This window comes from Oryx dammah, unplaced genomic scaffold, assembly GCF_014754425.2.
Source record: "Oryx dammah isolate SB20612 unplaced genomic scaffold, SCBI_Odam_1.1 HiC_scaffold_3, whole genome shotgun sequence".
Lineage (NCBI taxonomy): Eukaryota > Metazoa > Chordata > Mammalia > Artiodactyla > Bovidae > Oryx > Oryx dammah.
This window is the reverse complement of record NW_024070187.1, coordinates 64,033,838-64,057,301: the sequence shown is the minus strand read 5'-3', so window position 1 is coordinate 64,057,301 and position 23,464 is coordinate 64,033,838. Positions and strand designations below refer to the sequence as shown.

At 35.3% G+C, this 23,464-nt stretch overlaps 1 protein-coding gene across 1 annotated transcript in view; it reads left to right on the top strand.

The window, feature by feature from the left end:
* GABRG1 (gamma-aminobutyric acid type A receptor subunit gamma1) overlaps window positions 1–23,464 on the top strand; it is an 89,746-nt gene that overhangs the window by 50,974 nt on the left and 15,308 nt on the right. The window contains exons 4-8 of the mRNA XM_040238138.1: window positions 14,861–15,081; window positions 15,926–16,008; window positions 18,554–18,691; window positions 18,815–18,967; window positions 23,061–23,272. Of these exons, the coding sequence (XP_040094072.1) occupies window positions 14,861–15,081; window positions 15,926–16,008; window positions 18,554–18,691; window positions 18,815–18,967; window positions 23,061–23,272 (807 nt within the window). The remainder of the gene's footprint in view (window positions 1–14,860; window positions 15,082–15,925; window positions 16,009–18,553; window positions 18,692–18,814; window positions 18,968–23,060; window positions 23,273–23,464) is intronic.

The window sequence follows — 23,464 nt, the reverse complement described above, 5'->3', positions numbered from 1 at the left end:
AGAAAAACAGGGATAAAAAACTTCTCAAGAACAATATCCCAAATCATGTCTATAGAATTTAACTTTATATCATTGTAAATGCCACGGTCATAGGTCACATGATCTGAGACTATGTTTCCTAAGCTGGATAGATTCTTCAGGCTTGAAATTTTTATTGGTTTTGGTACTGGAGACAGGGCTGCAGAATGAAGGCATCAGTTATAAACAGGGCAAATTAGAAAGGAGCCAGGGCACCAGCTGGGCTAGATTCCAGAGTACCTGCTGGAGTGACAACACAGGGCAGTTCAGTTCATTTCAGTCACTCAGTCTTGTCTGACTCTTTGCAACCTCCTGGACTGCAGCATTTCAGGCCTCCCTGTCCATCACCAACTCCTGGAGCTTACTCAAACTCATGTCCATGGAGTTGGTGATGCCATCCAACCATCTCATCTTCTGTCATCCCCTCTTCCTCCCACCTTCAGTCTTTCCCAGCATCAGGGTCTGAGCAGTACACAAATAGGACTTATTGTACTTAGCAAAAGACAAGTTGTTTTCTTTCTTGCCAGTATAGAAATATTTAACAATAATGCCCCCTTTCAGGCTCTTTTTACCAGAAAAGGAAAGTTCAACTGTTCCCTATTAAAGCATAAATAATCTTGAAGTATAGGTGAACTTACAAAAGTTATAAACATTAATTATTATTGCATGGAAATAAAATAAGGGGGATAAGATATTTTTTCAGTAAGTAAGTTTTGTTCCATCATTTAAGCAGAATGAGCAAGCATCAAATATCTGTATAGAAGGTGCCTGAATGCATGCCAAGTCTCTTCAGTCGTGTCCGACTCTTTGCAACCCCGTGGACTGTAGCTTGCCAGGCCCCTCTGTCTTTGGGCTTCTCCAGGCAAGAATACTCAAGTGTGTTGCCATGCCCTACTCCAGAGGATCTTTCCAACCAGATAGAATCCTGGTTCCTGCGGGTTCCTGCATTGTAGGCATATTCTTTACCACTGAGCCACCATATAGAGGGTGGTGGTTTAGTCACTAAGTCAAGTCCAACTCTTTGTGATCCCATGGACTGTAGCATGCTAGACTCCTCTGTCCATGGGATTTTCCAGACAAGAATACTAGAGTGGGTTGCCATTTCCTTCTCCAGGGGATCTTACTGACACAGGGATTGAACAGGTGTCTCCTGTGGCTTCTGCATTAGCACAGATTTTTTTTTTTTTACCACTGAGCCACCTGGGAAGCCCATGAGGGATGGTTAGAGGGTAAGGTATAGTTAAATAATTCATTTGAGAATGATGAGAACTGACTTTTAAGATTTTTTAAAATTTTACATTATTTTATCAAACTCAATTTTTATAATTAAATCCCTAGACATATAACTTTTGTTTAACCAATATACTGAGAAAGCTGGTGCTTGGGGAGAATTTTTTTCTTCATGAATCATGAATTTCTTTCAAGGAGCACATTTCTTTAGCATGGTTCATACATTTGGTCATGATGTTCATGCTGCTACTGCTGCTAAGTCGCTTCAGTCGTGTCCGACTCTGTGTGACCCCATAGACAGCAGCCTACCAGGCTCCTCGGTCCCTGGGATTCTCCAGGCAAGAATACTGGAGTGGGTCACCATTTCCTTCTCCAATGCATGCATGCATGCTAAGTCACTCCAGTTGTGTCCGACTCTTTGCGACCCTATGGACAGTGGCCCACCAGGCTCCTCCATCCACAGGATTCTCTAGGCAAGAATACTGGAGTGGGTTGCCATTTCCTTCTCCACCCAGTGTTCATAAGTTTTTCCATTTCTCTGTCTTTGTCTCTTTCTGCCCCTCTCTCTCGGGGTTTCTTTCTCTCTACTCTTTTCCTTCCCATTCCTCTCCTTCCTTTCTTCTCTTTTTTTTTTGTTACTGATGCTTCTAGATTTAAGGAAATAAAGATTTAAACATAACTTCTAAATATTAAATTAACTCCACATTTTCCTTTTACTATATTAACAGGAAATAGTCACTCCTTGCCAGCTATATTACTTTTAGGAATTATAAAACAGCAACACATTTGTTATTTGTTTCATTTGTATAACATTTTAAAGCTTACTACCATAGTTTTTATTTCTTTTTTTGCTTATTACATTAAGATTTATTTTTTCATTATATCCTTTAAAGTCAATTTCTTTTCACTGGCTCTATTTTAGGTACCTTTTGACTCAACAGTAACAGAAATAAAATTAAAAATTATAAATAAATGAGTGTTATTTTCATCTCTGTGCTGCTTTGATCCAGAATGCTCATTTGCTCCAAGAATAGGAAGTTAGAGTTCTTATAATAAAGAAATTAAATTGACCTCTAAACCTCCAAAAATTATTAAAATAATTTATACTATTTCTTAATGTTAAACACTTTAGAATTTTTATTCTATGATCTTATTTGTCTTTTATTTATGTAATACTTCTATTGTGACAGTTGATACATTGATTACTAAGTTAGAAAATGTATGGCCTTCTTTGGAGAAGTATAAAACCTAGTGGGGAGGATGGCTTAAAGTATTAAATTAGATCAATACAGAGGAGGAAGGGTCAGGAAAAATTCTGTTATGAATCCATACATATTTTAACTTGCAAATCATGACCCTATGCTATATTTTCTAAAATATTTTTGAATAATATCATGGATTATCATTATACAGTGGTCACCACTGTTAGCTACTATTTTAACATTTTAATAACTTTATGTACATGGTTTCCCCAAATGCTATACCATTATGCATATTTTTACTATAACATGATATCTTTCCATGTATTATATCATGGCTATTATTACACTTAATTCCTGTTTAAAAATATCATTAAATATTGCCTCATATATTAAAATATATTTAACAATTCATTTTCTAATACTGTGGTTAGTCTTTGGAGGTGTCTAATGTTGAATTCTTTTTTAATGATATGCCTCCCAGCTTAGTTATAATTTTGAGTCCTTTGTGAACTAATAGATATAGAATGTTCTATAATGGGCTAGTACTGCTTGACAGTTCTGGCCTCAGGTTAGGATTAGGGGGAAAGTTCTGTCAAAATGTGGTTAAAATCTGGTTTTTAGCTTTACCTCCTACCTAGCTAATTTAAGGCCCTATTTCATTTGTCAAATGTTATATTTAATACAGCTATACCTTATAAGTCTACAGTTTTTACCTCTTTATTTAAATTGAGTTATATGGTACCTACCAAGGGTTTTCAGTGATGAATTCAAAGTTATTAGGCAACCACTTTGATTCTTTCACTTCTTAATATAAAATTTATTTATGTGAGGAGAGTGACAAATAGTAATATGTTGCTAATAATATTTAAAAAAAAAAAAACAGAAAAACAATGAATAGGAAAAAGCAGTCTAACACATAAGGTGATGATTTATCATGAACTAAAGATCACTTCAAAGGGATAATATTCACCATTTTAGAAGATTCAGTTCAGTCCACTTGAGTCACTGAGTCATGTCCGACTCTTTGCAACCCTGTGGAATGCAGCACACCAGGCTTTCCTGTCCATCATCAACTCCTGGAGCTTGCTAACATCCATGCCCATCAAGTCAGTGATGCCATTCAACCATCTCATCCTCTGTTGCCTCTTTACCTCATGCCTTCAACCTTTCCCAGCATCAGAGTGTTTTCCAATGAGTCAGTTCTTCACATCAGGTGGGGAAAGTATTGGAGCCTCAGATTCAGCATCAGTGCTAGCAGTGAATATTCAGGACTGATTTCCTTTATGATGGACTGGTTGGATCTCCTTGCAGTCCAAGGGACTCTCAAGAGTCTTCTCCAACACCACAGTTCAAAAGCATCAGTTCTTCCATGCTCAGCTTTCTTAATGGTCCAAATCTCACATCCACACATGACTACTGGAAAAATCATAAATTTGAATATATGGGCCTTATTCAGAAAAGTAATGTCTCTGCTGTAATGTCTCTGCCATAGTGGTATAGAGCTAACAGAAGCAGAAGATATTAAGAAGAGGTGATAAGAACACACAAAAGAACTGTACAAAAAAAGATTTTCATGCCCGGATAATCACGATGTTGTGATCAATCACCTAGAGCCAGATATCCTGGATTGTGAAGTCAAGTGGGCCTTAGGAAGCATCACTACAAACAAAGCAAGTGGAGGTGATGGAATTCCAGTTGAGCTATTTAAAATCCTAAAAGATGCTGCTGTGAAAGTGCTTCACTCAATATGCCAGCAAATTTGGAAAACTCAGCAGTAGTCACTGGACTGGAAAAGGTCAGTCTTCATTCCAATCCCAAAGAAAGGCAATGCCAAAGAATGTTCAAACTACTGCACAACTGAACTCATCACACACGCTAGTAAAGTAATGCTTAAAATTCTCCAAGTCAGGCTTCAGCAATACATGAACAGTGAACTTTCAGATGTTCAAGCTGGTTTTAGAAAAGGCAGAGGAACCAGAGATCCAGTTGCCAAAATCCACTGGATCATCTAAAAAGCAAAAGAGTTCCAGAAAAACATCTATTTCTCTTTTATTGACTATGCTAAAGTCTTTGACTGAGTGGATCACAATAAACTGTGGAAAATTTTTAAAGAGATGGGAATACCAGATCACTTGACCTTCCTCCTGAGAAATCAGTATGCAGGTCAGGAAGCAACAGTTAGATCTGGACAGGGAACCATAGACTGGTTCCAAACCGGGAAAGGAGTAAAGTCAAGGCTGTATATTGTCACCTTGCTTATTTAACTTATATGCAGAGTACATCATGAGAAACACTAGGCTGGATGAAGCACAAACTGGAATCAAGATTGCTGGGAGAAATATCAATAACCTCAGATATGCAGATGGAACCACCCTTATGGCAGAAAGTGAAGAAGAACTAAAGAGCATCTTGATGAAAGTAAAAGCCGTGAGTGAAAAATTTGGCTTAAAGTCAACATTCAGAAAACAAACGTCATGGCATCCAGTCCCATCATTTCATGGCAAATAGATGGAGAAAGTGGAACAGTGGCAGAGTTTATTTTTTGGGGCTCCAAAATCACTGCAGATGGTGACAGCAGCCATGAAGTTAAAAGACGCTTATTCCTTGGAAGAAAAGTTATGACCCACCTAGACAGCATATTAAAAGGCAGAGATATTACTTTGCCAACAAAGGTCCATCTAGTCAAAACTTTTTTTTCCCAGTAGTCATATATGGATGTGAGAGTTGGACTATAAAGAAAGCTGAGCACTGAAGAATTAGTGCTTTTAGAAGTGCAATTAGAACTGTGGTGTTGGAGAAGAATCTTAAGAGTCGCTTGGACAGCAAGGAGATCCAACCAGTCCATCCTAAAAGAAATCTATTCTGAATATTCATTGGAAGGACTGATGTTGAGACTGATGTTGAGCTGAAACTCCAATACTTTGGCCACATGATGTGAAGGACTGGCTCATTTGAAAAGATCCTGATGCTGGAAAAGATTGAAGGCAGGAGGAGAAGGGGATGACAAAGGATGAGATGGTTGGATGGCATCATTGACTCAATGGACATGAGTTTGAGTAAACTCTGGGAGTTGGTGACAAACAAGGAGGCCAGGGATGCTGCAGTCCATGGGGTTTCAAAGATTCAGACAGGACTTAGTGACTGAAATGTACTGACAAGACCTACTCCCATAATATACATTAAGAGATACCCACATCCAATGTAGGAGAAAACCAAGTAAGATGGTAGGCACTGAGAGAGGGCATCAGAGGACAGACAGACTGAAACCACAATCACAGACAACTAGCCAGTCTGATCACATGTACCACAGCCTTGTCTAACTCAATGAAACTAAGCCATGCTATATGGGACCACCCAAGATGGATGGGTCATGGTGGAGAGGTCTGACAGAATGTGGTCTACTGGAGAAGGGAATGGCAAACCACTTCAGTATTCTTGCCTTGAGAACCCCATGAACAGTATGAAAAGGCAAAAAGGTAGGACACTGAAAGATGAACTCCCAGGTTGGTTCAGTTCAGTTCAGTCGCTCAGTTGTGTCCAACTCTTTGTGACCCCATGAATAGCAGCACGCCAGGCCTCCCTGTCCATCAACATCTCCTGGAGTTCACTCAGACTCACGTCCATCGAGTCAGTGATGCCATCCAGCCATCTCATCCTTGGTTGTCCCCTTCTTCTCCTGCCCCCAATCCCTCCCAGCATCAGAATCTTCCAATGAGTCAACTCTTCACATGAGGTGGCCAAAGTACTGGAGCTTCAGCTTTAGCATCATTCCTTCCAAAGAAATCCCAGGACTGATCTCCTTCAGAATGGACTGGTTGGATCTCCTTGCAGTCCAAGGGACTCTCAAGAGTCTTCTCCAACACCACAGTTCAAAAGCATCAATTCTTCAGTGCTCAGCTTTCTTCACAGTCCAACTCTCATATCCATACATGACCACAGGAAAAACCATAGCCTTGACTAGACGGACCTTAGTTGGCAAAGTAATGTCTCTGCTTTTGAACATGCTATCTAGGTTGGTCATAACTTTTCTTCGAAGGAGTAAGCGTCTTTTAATTTCATGGCTGCAGTCACCATCTGCAGTGATTTTGGAGCCCCCAAAAATAAAGTCTGACACTGTTTCTACTGTATCCCTATCTATTTCCCATGAGGTGATGGGACCAGATGCCATGATCTTCGTTTTCTGAATGTTGAGCTTTAAGCCAACTTTTTCACTCTCCTCTTTCACTTTCCTCAAGAGGCTTTTTAGTTCCTCTTCACTTTCTGCCATAAGGGTGGTGTCATCTGCATATCTGAGGTTATTGATATTTCTCCCAGCAATCTTGATTCCAGCTTGTGTTTCTTCCAGTCCAGTGTTTCTCATGATGTACTCTGCATATAAGTTAAATAAGGAAGGTGACAATATACAGCCTTGACGTACTCCTTTTCCTATTTGGAACCAGTCTGTTATTCCATGTCCAGTTCTAACTGTTACTTCCTGACCTGCATACACATTGTTCAAGAGGCAGGTCAGGTGGTCTGGTATTCCCATCTCTTTCAGAATTTTCCACAGTTTATTGTGATCCACACAGTCAAAGACTTTGGCATAGTCAATAAAGCAGAAATAGATGTATTTCTGGAATTCTCTTGCTTTTTCCATGATCCAGCAGATGTTGGCAATTTGATCTCTGGTTCCTCTGCCTTTTCTAAAACCAGCTTGAACATCAGGGAGTTTACGGTTCACATATTGCTGAAGCCTGGCTTGGAGAATTTTGAACATTACTTTACTAGCATGTGAGATTGGTAGTTGCCCAATATGCTACTGGAGATCAGTGGAGAAATAACTCCAGAAAGGAAGAAGGGATGGAGCCAAAGCAAAAACATCACCCAGTTGTGGATGGGACTGGTGATAGAAGCAAGATTTGATGCTGTAAAGAGCTACATGGCATAGGAATCTGGAATGTTATGTCCATGAATCAAGGCAAATTGGAAGTGGTCAAACAGGAGGTGACAAGAGTGAACATCAACATTCTAGGAATCAGTGAACTAAGATGGACTGGAATGGGTAAATTTAACTCAGATGACCATTATATCTACTACTGAGGGCACGAATCCCTTAAGAAGAAATGAAGTAGCCATCATAGTCAACAAAAGAGTCTGAAATGCAGTACTTGGATGCAATCTCAAAAATGACAGAATGATCTCTGTTCATATCCAAGGCAAACCATTCAATATCACGGTAATCCAAGTCTATGCCCTGACCAGTAATGCTGAAGAAGCTGAAGTTGGACTGTTCTATGAAGCCCTACAAAACCTTCCAGAACTAACACCCCAAAAAGATGTCCTTTTCATTATGGGGGACTGGAAAGCAAAAGTAGAAAGTCAAGAAACACGTGGAGTAACAGGCAAATTTGGCCTTGGAGTACAGAATGAAGTAGGGCAAAGGCTAATAGAGTTTTGCCAAGAGAACACATTGGTCATAGCAAACACACTCTTCAACAAAACAAGACAAGACTCTGCACATGGACATCACCAGATGGTCGACACTGAAATCATATTGATTATATTCTCTGCAGGCAAACATGGAGAAGCTCTATACAAGAGCTTCTATATCAGCTTCTATATCAGCAAAAACAAGACTGATAGCTGACTGTGGCTCAGATCATGAACTCCTTATTGCCAGATTCAGACTGAAATTGAAGAAAGTGGAGAAAATTGCTAGACCTTTCAGGTATGACCTAAATCAAATTCCTTATGACTATACAGTGGAAGTGAGAAATAGACTTAAGGGACTAGATCTGATAGACAGAGAGCCTGATGAACTATGGACGGAGGTTCGTGACATTGTACAGGGGACAGGAATCAAGACCATCCCCAAGAAAAAGAAATGCAAAAAAGCAAAATGGCTGTCTAAGGAGGCTTTACAAATAGCTGTGAAAAGAAGGGATGTGAAAAGCAAAAGAGAAAAGGAAAGATATACCTATTTGAATGCAGGGTTCGAAAGAATAGCAAAGAGTGATAAGCAAGCCTTCCTCAGCATCAATGCAAAGAAATAGCGGAAAACAATAGAATGGGAAAGAGTCGAGATCTCTTCAAGAAAATTAGAGTTACCAGGGGAACATTTTATGCAAAGATGGGCTCAATAAAGGACAGAAATGGTAGGGACCTAACAGAAGCAGAAGATATTAAGAAGAGTTGGCAAGAATACACAGAAGAACTGTAGAAAAAAGATCTTCACGACCTAGATAATCACGATGGTGTGATCACTCACTTTGAGCCAGACATCCTAGAATGTGAAGTCAAGTGGGCCTTAGGAAGCATCACTATGAATACAACTTGTGATGGTAATGGAATTCCAGTTCAGGTATTTCAAATCCTGAAAGATGATGCTGTGAAAGTGCTGCACTCAATAGGTCAGCAAATTTGGAAAACTCATCAGTAGCCACAAAACTGGAAAAATTCAATTTTCATTCCAATCCCAAAGAGAGGCAATGCCAAAGAATGTTCAAACTACTGCACAGTTGCACTTATCTCACATGCTAGTAAAATAATGCTTAAAATTCTCCAAGCCAGGCTTCAGCAATACATGAACCGTGAACTTCGAGATGTTCAAGCTGGCTTTAGAAAAGACAGAGAAACCAGAGATCAAATTGCCAACATCCACTGGATCATCAAAAAAGCAAGAGGATTCCAGAAAAAAACATTTGCTTCTGCTTTTGACTATGCCAAAGCCTTTGACTGTGTGGCTCACAATAAACTGTGGAAAATTCTGAAAGAGATGGGAATACCAGACCACCTGACCTGCCTCTTGAGAAATGTGTATGCAGGTCAGGAAGAAACAGTTAGAATTGGACATGGAACATCAGATTGTTTCCAAATAGGTAAAGGCTATATATATACATCAAGGCTGTATATTGTCACCCTAGTTATTTAACTTATATGCAGAGTACATCATGAGAAATGCTGGGCTGGACAAAGCACAAGCTGGAATCAAGACTGCTGGGAGAAATATCAATAACCTCAGATATGCAGATGACACCACCTTTATGGAAGAAAGCAAAGAAGAACTAAAGAGACCTCTTGATGAAAGTGAAAGAGGAGAGTGAAAAAGTTGGCTTAAAGCTCAACATTCAGAAAATGATGGCATCCGGTCCCATCACTTCATGGGAAATAGATGGGGAAACAGTGGAAACAGTGTCAGACTTTATTTTTCGGGGCTCCAAAAATCACTGCAGATGGTGACTTCCACCATAAAATTAAAAGATGCTTACTCCTTGGAAGGAAAGTTATGACCAGCCTATATAGCATATTAAAAAGCAGAGACATTACTTTGCCAGCAAAGGTCCATCTAGTCAAGGCTATGGTTTTTCCAGTGGTCATGTATGGATGTGATAGTTGGACTGTAAAGAAAGCTGAGCACAGAAGATAGAAACTTTTGAACTGTGGTGTTGGAGAAGACTCTTGAGAGTCCCTTGGACTGCAAGGAGATTCAACCAGTCCATCCTAAAGGAGATCAGTCCTGGGTGTTCATTGGAAAGACTGATGTTGAAGCTGAAACTCCAATAGTTCAGCCACCTGATGTGAAGAGCTGACTTTTTGGAAAAGATTGAGGGCAGGAGGAGAAGGGGATGACAGAGGATGATGGTTGGATGGCATCACCATCCCAATGGACATGGTTTTGTGTGGACTCTGGCAGTTGGTGATGGACAGGAAGGCCTGGTGTGCTGTGATTCATGGAGTCACAAAGAGTTGGACATGACTGAGCAACTGAACTGAAGTTATCAGAATTAGTCGGAAGGTTTTCAGGAAGGAGAAACCGCTCTTAGCAGGATACATTGTTGTTATATAATCCCTAGTGCAGAATTTAAACTGAGTTGTGTAATCATTAGTTCTGGGCTTAAAGAAAAAAAATGTTTTATATGACTAAAACTAAGGAATGTAGAGAAAAAAGAAAAAAAAATCTCCTCCTTGGGGACCTTGGACTTCTTAACCTCTGTAGGAATTTACTCTCTCAATACCTTAAATCAGAAGTATTTTTATGAGGATAGGTCACTGGATTATACAATGTTGATAGGGCCTTTATTCTTATTCATGTTTAGAATGTGATCACCGAACCTTAGAGCTAGGAAAGATAAGAATGATAATTTTATGTAGTGGTCTCCTTTTTCCACTGAGAAAGAATAAAGGACTTGATCAGCTTCCTACTCTAGGAACTCACAGAACTGGGTGTCTGACATGATTTCCTGTCTCCATTCAACCAGTATTCTTTAGATTACATCATAACTTCTCACTATAACACACATTTGATGTATTTGTTGTAGTTTATCTTAAAAGTATTTAAAATTATGTATACCGTTAAAGACAATGTCCTATTCCTTAGTTGTGTTATTTATATATATATATATATTTCAGTCCAAAGGCTTTTAAATAATGTATGAAAGCCTTAGGTTTCCGACTGGCAATGGATTTTAACTCACATCAGTTTAATTAAAATCTGAAGTAGATAAATCTTGTTAAACGTCTCCACCTTTAACGTTTTGCTATAATGGAAATCATGACAAATCTCTCTAGGAGAAGTTGTGCAAGTCCTGCAATAGGCTTTGGTTTTATCTGCATAGAGAACTCTATTTTGTGATATGTACAGATTTGATTTGACCTACTGAAGTAAAGACTGGATGCCAGCACTTCCAATGATACTGTGAAGAGTGGTGTTCTAGAAGCATACTGATATGTCAGAAATTCTCTGATTCTATGTTTGTGTTAGTATTTGGACAGCCTAATTAACTTTTGTTTTAGAGACAAAAATTTCTAATGTTTTAAACAGTTTGCAACTGTTTAAAAGTCAATTCAGGTTAAATACAATTTCCGTCATGAAGTCTTTATTAATTTCTCCTAGCTGAAAATAATCTCTTTTGTTTTTATTTCTCTTTAATTCTGTCTCTCCTAAGTAGTATTAATTTCCAATTTTATTATGTAAATATACATAACAGAAAAACTTCACGTTCATCTTTGTAAACCGAGAACAATATAGAAGTAACATGAACACTGAAAAATATTTGTTAAAAAGTTATTTGATGAATGTATGTGGCATTATGTACTTTTGGCAATCTAAATTTACAGACATAAAAATAGAACCCAGTTGGTAACTGAATGCAGGATTTGTGTTATAATATTCCTCAGTGTATTGATGACTGACTACAATGATTTAAGTATCTGACAAAACCTTTTTTTCTTTTCCATTTGAAGAAAGGAATACCAAGTCTTTTTCTTATCTTGTGACAGTATCAAGAAGTTGGTGGTTTTATAATAATTGAGCAAAGTGGGGAAGAATCCTATGAACTTGTATCACTAAAGCTATTTGTGCTGGTGATTAGCTACACTTTTACCTTTTCTCTACATGTTTATAGCCTTAGTATCTGATTCACTGCTAACCACTGATCTATTTTACTGTTTTGGCCATGTGAATCGATAGCTTAGGAAGAGATCAATGCCAGGTTCCTAACATCAGATGAAAATCAACCCAATTTCATGATGTAATTATGCACCTAAGTTAATTATTTAGGTCTGCATTTTGTGTGATGTTAATTTCATTACTAAAAAAAGATACTGAGTTAACCTGTGCATTTAAGTTTTAGACACAGCGTGTAATTGCAAGCTGACAGTGAAGTAGGAAAAGGGCATGACACTCGCTTTCATCAATTATGGTTTGATTGATTGACGATGGCTCACTTCTTCACCTTTACCCACTAATGCTATTTTCTGGGCTAACTGCAAGGAGGCAAAGTTTCACAATGTACATATGATCTCAAATGCTAAATGCACTGCTCCTCATCTTGAAATGTTTATCCTAGAAGCTATTCTACTTGTTGTTCTGAGTGACTGGAGTTCCTTTTCATGTTTCTTTTGCTTAGTTATTATGTAGATAATTATAACCTGTAAATAGGAACATGAAGTACAAGAACAGGGTTTGATCATTTTCTTGAAACTACACTAATACAAATGAGCAAATAAAATGGGATTTTTCAATTATGTATAAAATGGCACAGTCTTGAATAACTTCTTATCTCAGTGAAGCATTTATTAAGGATTAGTAATTTAAAAGAGTTTGGAAGTATTAACCTCTGCAAAAAGTTTAGGAAGGATGAATTATCAAGACACATGCTCTGTATCTTTCTCTTCTTGAACCAAGATTGAGGGAATTGTGAGCAGAAAAAAATCTCATTTTCCCAAAAATCTCTGTGAGGAAATTTGACCCTTTGGAAGTCATAACTCATCCAACCGTGATTAGCACAGTTACAAACAGGTCTGCTAAAGAAGGAACTGCCAGCTGAAAAGCAGGATCCACAACTGTTTGCTGGGCTGTTTCCCAGCCCTATACAAGCTAGTTCTCAAGTGTCGTTTTTAATACCCTCTTCATTAGGAATACTGCAGCCAATATACCTACTAAGTAGCTTAAGTTTTCTTCTACCAACCAATGTTGTATCTTTGCTAATCCATAATCCTGATGGGGTATGTTAGCCTCTTACTTTATCTTAAGCAGTTTCTGCTGTTCAGTACTCTCTACCATTTAAAATTTTTATTTCATTAGTCAAACTCTCAATTATACTTCTATTTATTATATTAAATACTTCTTTCTGGATAAGTTTGGATAAGAGCTAGCATTACATCAAGAGTGAGCAAGTAATCTCTCCCACCTCAAATGACTCATATAAAACTTCATACTTTGCAGTTTACTCTTTTCCTAACTTTCTAACATCAAAGTTTCACACATACATACACTTACTCATTTTCCTTTCTCAGTAGCATTGGTTATGCATTCTTATTCATTAATTTTATCAAATTATTTTTTACTTTTATAATATGGTAGGCATAACTGTCAGGATACAAAGGCAGGTTATACCTAAGCACCCACTTCTAAGAATTCTCTCATAACCATGAAATTTCCTATTTATAGTCTTTCTGATTATGAACAGAGGCTTTTCTCTAATTATGGCACCCATCAGGCCTCACTATGATGACCATTATATGTGGTTGCTATGTATGTGGATTTGGGATTCAACTTAACAATGCCTCAGTTTTCATACCATCTACTCTATGTTGTAGGGAGAATTATATTATGTCTCTATTGATAAACATTCCTTAAAATAAATATTATAGTAGTACTTATTTCAAAGGGCTGTGCTGCTAAGTCAGTTCAGTCGTGTCCGACTCTGTGCGACCCCATAGACGGCAGCCCACCAGGCTTCCCCATCCCTGGGATTCTCCAGGCAAGAACACTGGAGTGGGTTGCCATTTCCTTCTCCAATGCATGGAAATGAAAAGTGAAAGTGAAGTCGCTCAGTCCTGTCTGACTCTTAGCGACCCCATGGACTGCAGCCAACCAGGCTCCTCCATCCATGTGATTTTCCAGGCAAGCGTACTGGAGTGGGGTACCATTGCCTTCTCCGTCATAGGGCTGTAGTAAGGATTTAATGACATGATACTTACAAGTGAAAGTCGCTCAGTCGTGTCTGACTCTTTGCAACCCCATATAGTCCATGGAATTCTCCAGGCCAAAATACTGGAGTGTGAAGCCTTTCCCTTCTCCAAGGGATCTTCCCAACCCAGGGTTCAGAGCCCATGTCTCCCCCATTGCAGGTGGATTCTTTAACCAGCTGAGCCACAAGGGAAACCCAAGAATACTGGAGTGGGTAGCCTATACCTTCTCCAGCAGATCTTCCTGACCCAGGAATTGAACCAGGGTCTCCTGCATCACAGGAGGATTCTTTACCAACTGGGCTATCAGGGAAGCCCTGATACATGCAAAACTCTTATTTCTCTCTTTCAATTTTTGATACTTACAGAATTCAACACAATACTTAGCATATTATAAGTGCTTAATGGAGTTTCTGTGTGTGTGTGTGTGTGTGTGAAAGAGAGAGAGAGAGAAAAATGGGGTTTCTATGTGTGTGCTTGCTTTAAAACATTTGAATCTAAATGACTGGAATTAGTTTTCTGGACAAAGGATAATCTGATGGCTGTTAGATAATTTGGTGAGTGCTTGAATTTTGATATTTTAGTTTGTGCCTTTTTGTGTGACTTAATCACTCATAAATATCACAAAATTGTTATATAGTTGTTAACATGAAAGTGATTGACCTTTATATTAATAACCATATTATAAAATGTTGAACACAATTTACAAAAAGTATGTGAAGCAACACTGGACAGCAGTTATTGCTAGAAATCTTGGATTTTATTTTACATGACTCAGGTAAACAATGAAAAAGAAAGGTTAAGATAATGGCATACACTTTTCTAAAAAGATTGAGTTCAAGTGCTATTTACTTACAGAAATTTTAAAATATAAAAATTCAAACTTCTGAAGAGAAGCTAAAAGCTTCTAAAATAGAAGCTTTACTATCATGAATCATTACTCTCTTTTTATCTTTTAGGAATACACAATAGATATAATTTTTGCCCAAACCTGGTTTGATAGTCGTCTAAAATTCAATAGTACCATGAAAGTGCTCATGCTTAACAGTAATATGGTTGGGAAAATTTGGATTCCTGATACTTTCTTCAGAAACTCAAGAAAATCTGATGCTCATTGGATAACAACTCCTAATCGTCTTCTTCGAATATGGAATGATGGACGAGTTCTGTATACTCTAAGGTATTACTGTTTTTTTTTTTTTTAAAGCACTTGTAGTTGCTCTAATTTAGTTTCAATATTAATATTTGAAACTCATAAATTTCCCTTTTTCACACTTGCAAAGTAATAAATATGAAGCTTCTTTTCTACACTAAAATTTAAAAAGGTGAAATATTGTATAAACACTTGTTTAAGCTTGGTGTTACCAGTAAGTGAATAGGACTGGAAGCAGAGGAAAAACGCCTTGATTTCCCTGTTTTGAAGCAGAAAAGGCTGTGGCATAAATACTGTATTTTTAAACCTATAAGGCAAACGATTGACAAAGATTTTCTTTAGGAGTCTACCCTGCTATAACACTTTAAAATACTCTGATTTTCAGTGGTATAGTAAAACATCTCTAACAGAGGATTAAATGAGGGTTGATAGGTAAGATTCAGGTTTATTTAATTCATTGTCTTGAACATGTTGACTCATTATAAATCATCCTCTTAATGGAAGGTGTTTATGATCCAAAGAAAAAAATTACATACTTAACCGAATACACTCTGTTAATCTGCATGTGTATGTACGCCTGTGTGTTTGTTGAGATTCTGAAGTATAAAATTTTAATCACAAACACAGAAACCACACTTGGGCTAATTGAGGCAAGTTAGCTGGCTGGAGACAAAAATGTCAGAATTTTATTAATCATTTATGAATGTTATAATATTACTACTTACATTTTGAGACTTCAGAATTAATATTATTTTATATTGTATCACAGTCCATTATTGTAGGAAAAATTATGTTTTAAAATTAAAGAAAATACTTTTTAATGCCTGAAATTATTTCTCTTTATTTAATATCTATTTTTCCATCTACATAGACTGACAATTAATGCAGAATGTTACCTTCAGCTTCATAACTTTCCTATGGATGAACATTCATGTCCATTGGAATTTTCAAGTTGTAAGTGATAAAATGCTTGATATTTTAATAGAATTTTATAGTCTATGATCCTTTTTATTTAAAAATGTAAAATGATGTCAGATAAACCATGATTTATACAATTATCAGAAGTTTAAATTATGTTTAACTGTCTTAGATAAATTTATAAATAACATTTATTTCTTACTTTAAAAAGTGATAATAAATGCATATTTAATATATATATCTTATTATTCACAAATATTCATTCTATCTGTATCCTTTTCCTATTTTGATTAACTAAAGGACTACTGAAGATAGATTTGTATTCAAATATTTTTACACTGCCATGGATAAAAAGTTGATTGAAATTTTATTCATTTTCCAGGAGGCCAGATTTAAGTTTATTACATTATATTTGAAAATATATTTAATTGGTCTGGAGAAGAATTTTACCACATAAATAGCAAATATTTAAGAAGACTTTAATTAGTTGGAAAAGTCAAGGAAGAAATGTTTATTTCATTCAAAAGAATGAATGAAACAAAGATAAATTTCTAGTGAGAAATAATTTAGGTACACAAACTGAATATTTGTTGCAAAGAAATAGCTATAATCTTTCTATAACAATATCAGTTTTATTTTATATTTATTAATATTCTCACATATTTTTATAAAAATATTCTTCTACATAATATATAATTGAGCAAGTCTTTAAAACACATAACATGCCTTTAAAAATGATACTGCCTATGTCTATGAATGATATAATTCTATTTTCCTATTTTAAAATTGATTTTTAAAGATATTTTCTAGAATTTATTTATAGTAGATTATAAGTAGTCATAAATCTTTATCCTGCTTCTTCACTTTAAACATTCCCATGTATCTCTTGTTGCCCTTTATTAAGGATTTTCTTGACTTTTTACAATTTTCATCTCACTAAAATGTCCTTTTTAATTCATAATCTCATGTCTCATTACTTTGATTTTCTAGCATTGACCTCTCAATGAATAAAACAGTCAATTAACAACAAAGACTTGATTAATAGGAACATTCAAGGAGTAGCTGATACACAAATATTTGAATATATACTGTATTCTCCTCTAGATATCATCCTAAGTGCTTGGTGTGGTATCTCTTTAGCCTTGATTGTCTTTACTGGGAATATTCTATCCCTGTTAGTGCAATTGGGTGTCACTAACATCAACATAATAATTATAACCATCTTTTTTTTCACACACTCTATATGAGTCCAATAGAGAATTAAGCCTTATCCATCTAATATCTCACAACAAATATATTTAGAAGATGTCATTATGGTTCCCATTTTAAGACTCGAAATCATGAAATTTAGAGTGGTTAAGTAACTTGCTCACTGTCTTATTTGACTAAAGTCTAAATCAGCATCAGAAGCCCAACCAACATGGATTTTCCCAAATTTCCTTAACTTGGTCCAAAACACCCTTGTGTATTTCTAGGACATGTAGCAAAAATAAAAGCATGTGTTTTTTAAAAGAATGCACTTCCATTCTAGACAGCTATAGAGAAGGTAGATGTTTTCAACACAAATAACTAACAAAGGTCTAGTATCCAGAACATATATAAGAATTCAGACCAAGAAAAGATAGGGGGAAAAAAAAAACAGTAAAATAATGGACAATTGAATGAGCAATGATCCAAAGAATAAACTCAAAAATTTAATAAGCATGTGAAATTTGTTCTAGATTTTATTTGTATTCAGGAAAAAAATAAAACACTCTACAGTAAAAATAAAGAAGCCTGTCCACATAAACTTTAATGAAAACATGGATCAACATGCATTTTCAAACTCTGCCTGATGAGAGATGAGGTTAATATATTCTCTATGGAAAAGAGATTGGTACTATTTCATAAAATGGGAAATATATGTAATCCCCAACCCAGCTATTTCATGTCTATACCAGAGAGAGTTTTGCATATATGTGTTTTGTGAGACATGTACAATAATATTGTAAACTGCAGTGTTAGTAATAGCCAACAGGAAAGATTACAAGTGTGGACACAGTAAAATAGATGAATAAATTTTGACACATCTTTACAACAGAACAAATTTACTACTGCTACATAAAATAGCATGAATGATAGTTATAAATATTATATTAAAATAAATAAGATATAAAATAATACATCCAGCATGGCAAAAATCAAGCAGAGTTAAAAAAGAATCTAAACTATATTTTTCAGAACTCCTTATCAAAAATGTATATAACCAAAATCATAAGGGGAGGATTATTATATAAATCAGGTCAGTGGTTACCTCTGGTTGAACAAGGAAATACTTTATTGGAGTGGATGCATGGTTTTTCTTAAATGCTAGCAAGATTTTATTTCTTGATTTAAATGTAATTAGCATGGACTATCATAATTTAATCATTAGGATTATTCTTTATACTATACTCACCAATTTTATGCAGTATTTTTCTATATTAACATATAAAAATGAGAAAGAATTTCCAAACATTTGTCTTTTAATAATGTTGGTATTGCAACAGTAACAGATTTGGATCTGCTAATATATATATTTTCAATTTTAATTTTTACCTAGATGGATACCCTAAAAATGAAATTGAGTATAAGTGGAAAAAGCCTTCTGTAGAAGTGGCTGATCCTAAATACTGGAGATTATATCAGTTTGCATTTGTAGGTTTACGGAACACAACTGAAATCTCTCACACAATCTCTGGTAAGAAAGGAACACAAATCAATGACTAATGCTAGCCTCAAGTGGCATTTGTATTTAAATCTATGGCTTGAAATCCTATACTTATTTGTATTTTATAGCTAAAATATTTTTTTTTTCTTCCAGGGGACTATATTATCATGACAATTTTCTTTGACTTGAGCAGACGAATGGGATATTTCACTATTCAGACGTACATTCCATGTATTCTGACAGTTGTACTTTCTTGGGTATCTTTTTGGATCAATAAAGATGCAGTACCTGCAAGAACATCATTGGGTATGATGTAATCTTATGCTATAGTGTCATGCAACTTTTAATATGCTAAAAGTTTATAATTTAATATATTAGAAATATTCCTCTAACTACAGACAAAAATGGACAGATAACTCTAGTGCAGTGTGATGTTGAAGTGAATATATGTAAACAAGTGGGAAATAGAATTGTAAAGAGATGGAAATCTCAGAAATGTTTTTAATGGAGGTCAAGGGAAGCATAGAGGCTAAATAAGAATTAATGCATGAAAATCATACAGAATCCAAGCATCTTAAATGTGGTCAGTATTGTCAATACTTTTTATCAAGACTTTATTTTTTAGCTGAATCACTAATAGGCAGTATTTATTGACTAGCCTGTATTTAGAAGGCTTTGAAATCCCCTGCTCTTACAATAGTACTAATGAATATTCAACTGTTCCAAAGGACAGGGACAAGAAGTTTCTGGGCTTCTGTTATCTATAAAATGTGTTATTATTCTGTGAACTTTTGAGAGTTGCCTCTATAATAACATTGATTAAAAGGGTAATTTGTAGTTAGTACTTGATAAAAGAAACTTTTCCTTTCTTTCTTTGACAATCTGTTGCAATAATCAATGTAATCAGTAATTAGGCATAAGAAAATGTGCCTAATTACTATACATTTGTTTAAAAGAAAATAATAACATAGCTCTTACATAGATATACAAAGATAAATTATTGATTAATTGATTACTTCCCCACATCCGTATAGTACATGAATCTCACTACTGATAAGCGTGTCTTAAAAACATAAAAAAAGTTGGCCTAGTTTCTGTTTTCAAAAATGAAGAGATTTTCCTGTGGTTCTATTGCAGCTGGTAAATAACTCCATTTAGTAAACAGTAAAAAACTTTGTAAAATTCAAATCACATAAAAGTAGGAAGATAAAACAGGAAGTACCTAGTTCTGTACTTGGAACTGCAACTCCCAGAGGGTCTAAAGAGAGTTATAGATACAGCTGGGGACAATAAATTCATATCTGAATGTTGTTTTTGTAATTATTTCAAATTATTTTATGTTACAAGGTAAATAAATTACTTTAGATTCTTTTTGTATGATACTCTGAGTATTCTTGCCTGGAAAATCCCATGGACAGAGGATCCTGTTGGGCTACAGTCCACAGGATCACGAAGAGTTGGGACATGACAGCCGCTAAACAACAACAACTGAGTATAATAAATATTATATGTTGTTTTTAAACATTATTTTCGTATTTTCCCAAAGAAAATTTGGATGGATTTTTTTTTATACCTTTAGGTTTCTACAAAGCCAAAAGCCTATGCCATAATGTCAAAGAGAATAGACAATTGTGGAATTGTATTTTTACATGAATTCATATCTTGTAATGTTACCGTATCAACTATAAACATAAGCCATAGTCAAGTCTATTTAGAAAATATCTCTTAAAATTGTGGATCCTATGTAGTTGGAGGAGCAAGGATATTTTAAAAATTATGTATGCATACATGCATATATACGTCACTGAATGACAATTTCCTCAGCTCATTTATTCAACATTGCATTTTAACAAAATTTTTAAACTGCTTTATGTGAAATACGTTGTGTTCCAGGTGCTGCAGAGTTAACAGTGAACATATGTTATAAAGTGCTAATGTTCATGTTAAAACAGGAAACATTTATGTTTTAGCGGGGTATACAGGTGATGTACACATGTATAAAGCATGTAATAAAATGTCAGTAAGTAATAACAGCTATAAAGAAAAATCAAAGTAAATGGCTAGAGAATGACAAGGTATGTGGGTCGATACCCATTTGCTATGTTATCGTGTGGAATCAGACTAGTCCTCTCTGAGGTGGCAGAGACCTAATGAAGTCTCTGTTGGATATCTGGTGTTCTAAATGTTTTCTTATCAGAGATATTTTAATAGGAAATCCATCATATTATTTTTAAGCTAAACTCTGTGATAATAAATACTAAATAAAATAGGTAAATGTCTAGAAGCTAAGTTCTACTATAGTTTTCCTTACTTCATGAAATAGATATGTAATAGTATTTTAGTCAAGTGAAATTTAATTTTATCACTGATAATGAAATCAATCTACTTTGAATGAAACATAATAATGGAAGCAAGGTTACCTTGGGAAATCTACCTTTGACCTTAAGAATGTTATGATTTAATAAATTACAAAAATAATGTGCTAAGCAAGGAAGAGAGAAGAGTGGTAGTCACTGAGATTATTTCACACTTACTATATGAAAATCCTTTAATTATAATTTTGGGTTAAAAATAATTGAAGCAAAAACTGTCAGGAAAAATGAGAGAAATAGAGAAAATCTACAATAATAATTGGACATTTTAATACCCTTTCTTTTTCATTTACAGAATAACTACATGGAAAAATCAATTAAGATGTATAAAATTTAAATGAAATTATCAACCTACTTTACCTGATTGATATTTATAAAACACTGTACCTAACTATAGAATATACAGCATGTTCAAACGCATACAAAACATTAACCAAGGTATCAACAACATTCTAAAGCCTAAAATTTTCCAGAATGTATTTTCTGAACAAAATGAAAGTAAATGAAAATTAATAAAGCTTTTTATAGGTTAATAATTGCCTCATTTATTTGGAATTTTTTAAAATGATCTTTTAGATAACCCCTGGGTTAAATAAGGGAAATTAGAAAACATTTCAAATTGAATTTTAGTAAGAAATTAGCATATAAATATTTGTAAAATACAGCTAAAGCCTTGCTTAGAGGGGGAAATTATAGATTTAAAATCTAGTATTAGAAGGGAAGAAAGATTTTACATCTACTTTAAACCCAAGTGAAGTAAGTACATTTTTTATAAATATATTAAACAAAATATATTACATTTCTGTGTCAATTTTTTAGCTGAGGGACACAGATGAGTTAAGAACCTTTCCTGAGGTCACAGAATTAATAGGTGGGAGTGTCAGAATTTGAACTTGTCTCCATAACTTCCAATCCATCATAACTGTATCAACCTTAACTTTTTTTCTATCCTAAGTGATGACAAAAATAAAATGATGGGCACACGAAAGAAATTATTATTAAGGTGTGTTTTAATGTAGACATGAAGGGAAAAGTTGGCTATTAACTTCATCAGACAAAAGAGGTGCTATTTTTTTCAACTCAGATATTGCCAGTCTGTAAATAACTGGCGAAATTAAGATTCATCTGGCATTATATTAGTACTTCTTAGAGAGAAAACAATTCCACTAATGGTGCTGTTTTTCATGAGACAAAGAATGAGAACTGAGGTAGTTTAGATAAGAAGAGATAGAGCCTGTGCATATGTAAGGGGGATTAAAATGAGCAGTGGTGAGAACCACAAGAAGGCCATGGATAAAAAGAAATAGACAGCCTTAGAGATCCATACACAGTGCTTGGGTCCAGGGGGACATCCTCATTTTATATATTGAGTTCTTCCAAATATGATTTACTCTTGTCTTTTAAAAATAGTTGCTTGATATCATTTGCCTGCATTCTTTACTGAGACTAAAAAATAGGTTTAATACAAGTTATAAAAATGTTATGGCAGTTTGGATTAATTTTAACTGTGTGTGACAGGAAACCTTAAATCACTGTAGATTAAATTAGACAGGGGTCTAACGTGGCTTCTGATGGTCTGGCCATCTTATTCCAGCAGAAATCAATTGAGAAAGAGGAAAAGAAAGGCATTTCCTATCTCTCTAATGTCTAAGGACATCTTTTGGTCTTTGTTTACACCCTTGACTTGATTCTTCTTGGCTACATTTCAGCCTGTGGCCACACATAGCTAAAGGAAGCTGGCAAATAAATGTGTACTTCCAGGCAGGCACAGGCCAGCTAAAAATTGAATAGTCTGTTATTCTGGAAGAAGGCAAGGACAGGTATGGGGAGTTATCTACTTGCAGTCCAGAGAATTTACATGATCAAAAGTTATACAAAGAACACACCGAACACAATGTAAATCATGAATAAGCATATTCTTTTGTTTCCATGGTTTATTTATACAAACAATATTGCCATATCAAATGGAAGAATAAAAATGGTCTAAGATCATTTTCATCATCTATTTTTCTTCCCTCCCTCCACAGGTATCACCACAGTGCTGACTATGACAACTCTGAGTACAATTGCCAGGAAGTCCTTACCTAAGGTTTCTTATGTGACTGCGATGGATCTCTTTGTTTCTGTTTGTTTCATTTTTGTTTTTGCAGCTTTGATGGAGTATGGCACCTTGCATTATTTTACCAGCAACAAAAAAGTTAAGACTACTAGAGAAAAAAAGCCAAAAATCAAGACCTCGGTATGTTAAAAAAAAAAAATTATCTCTATAAACAACGACTTACTGTTGGAGATACTCTTTTGAGTTCTCATGTTATATTTTCTTAGACTGATATAAATGCTAGAGGTACCCTGACAAAAGATAAAAAATACTAAAAGGAAACTGAGTACCTAATATTTCCCACTAGCAGAAGTATACTTATATATTTTCCCT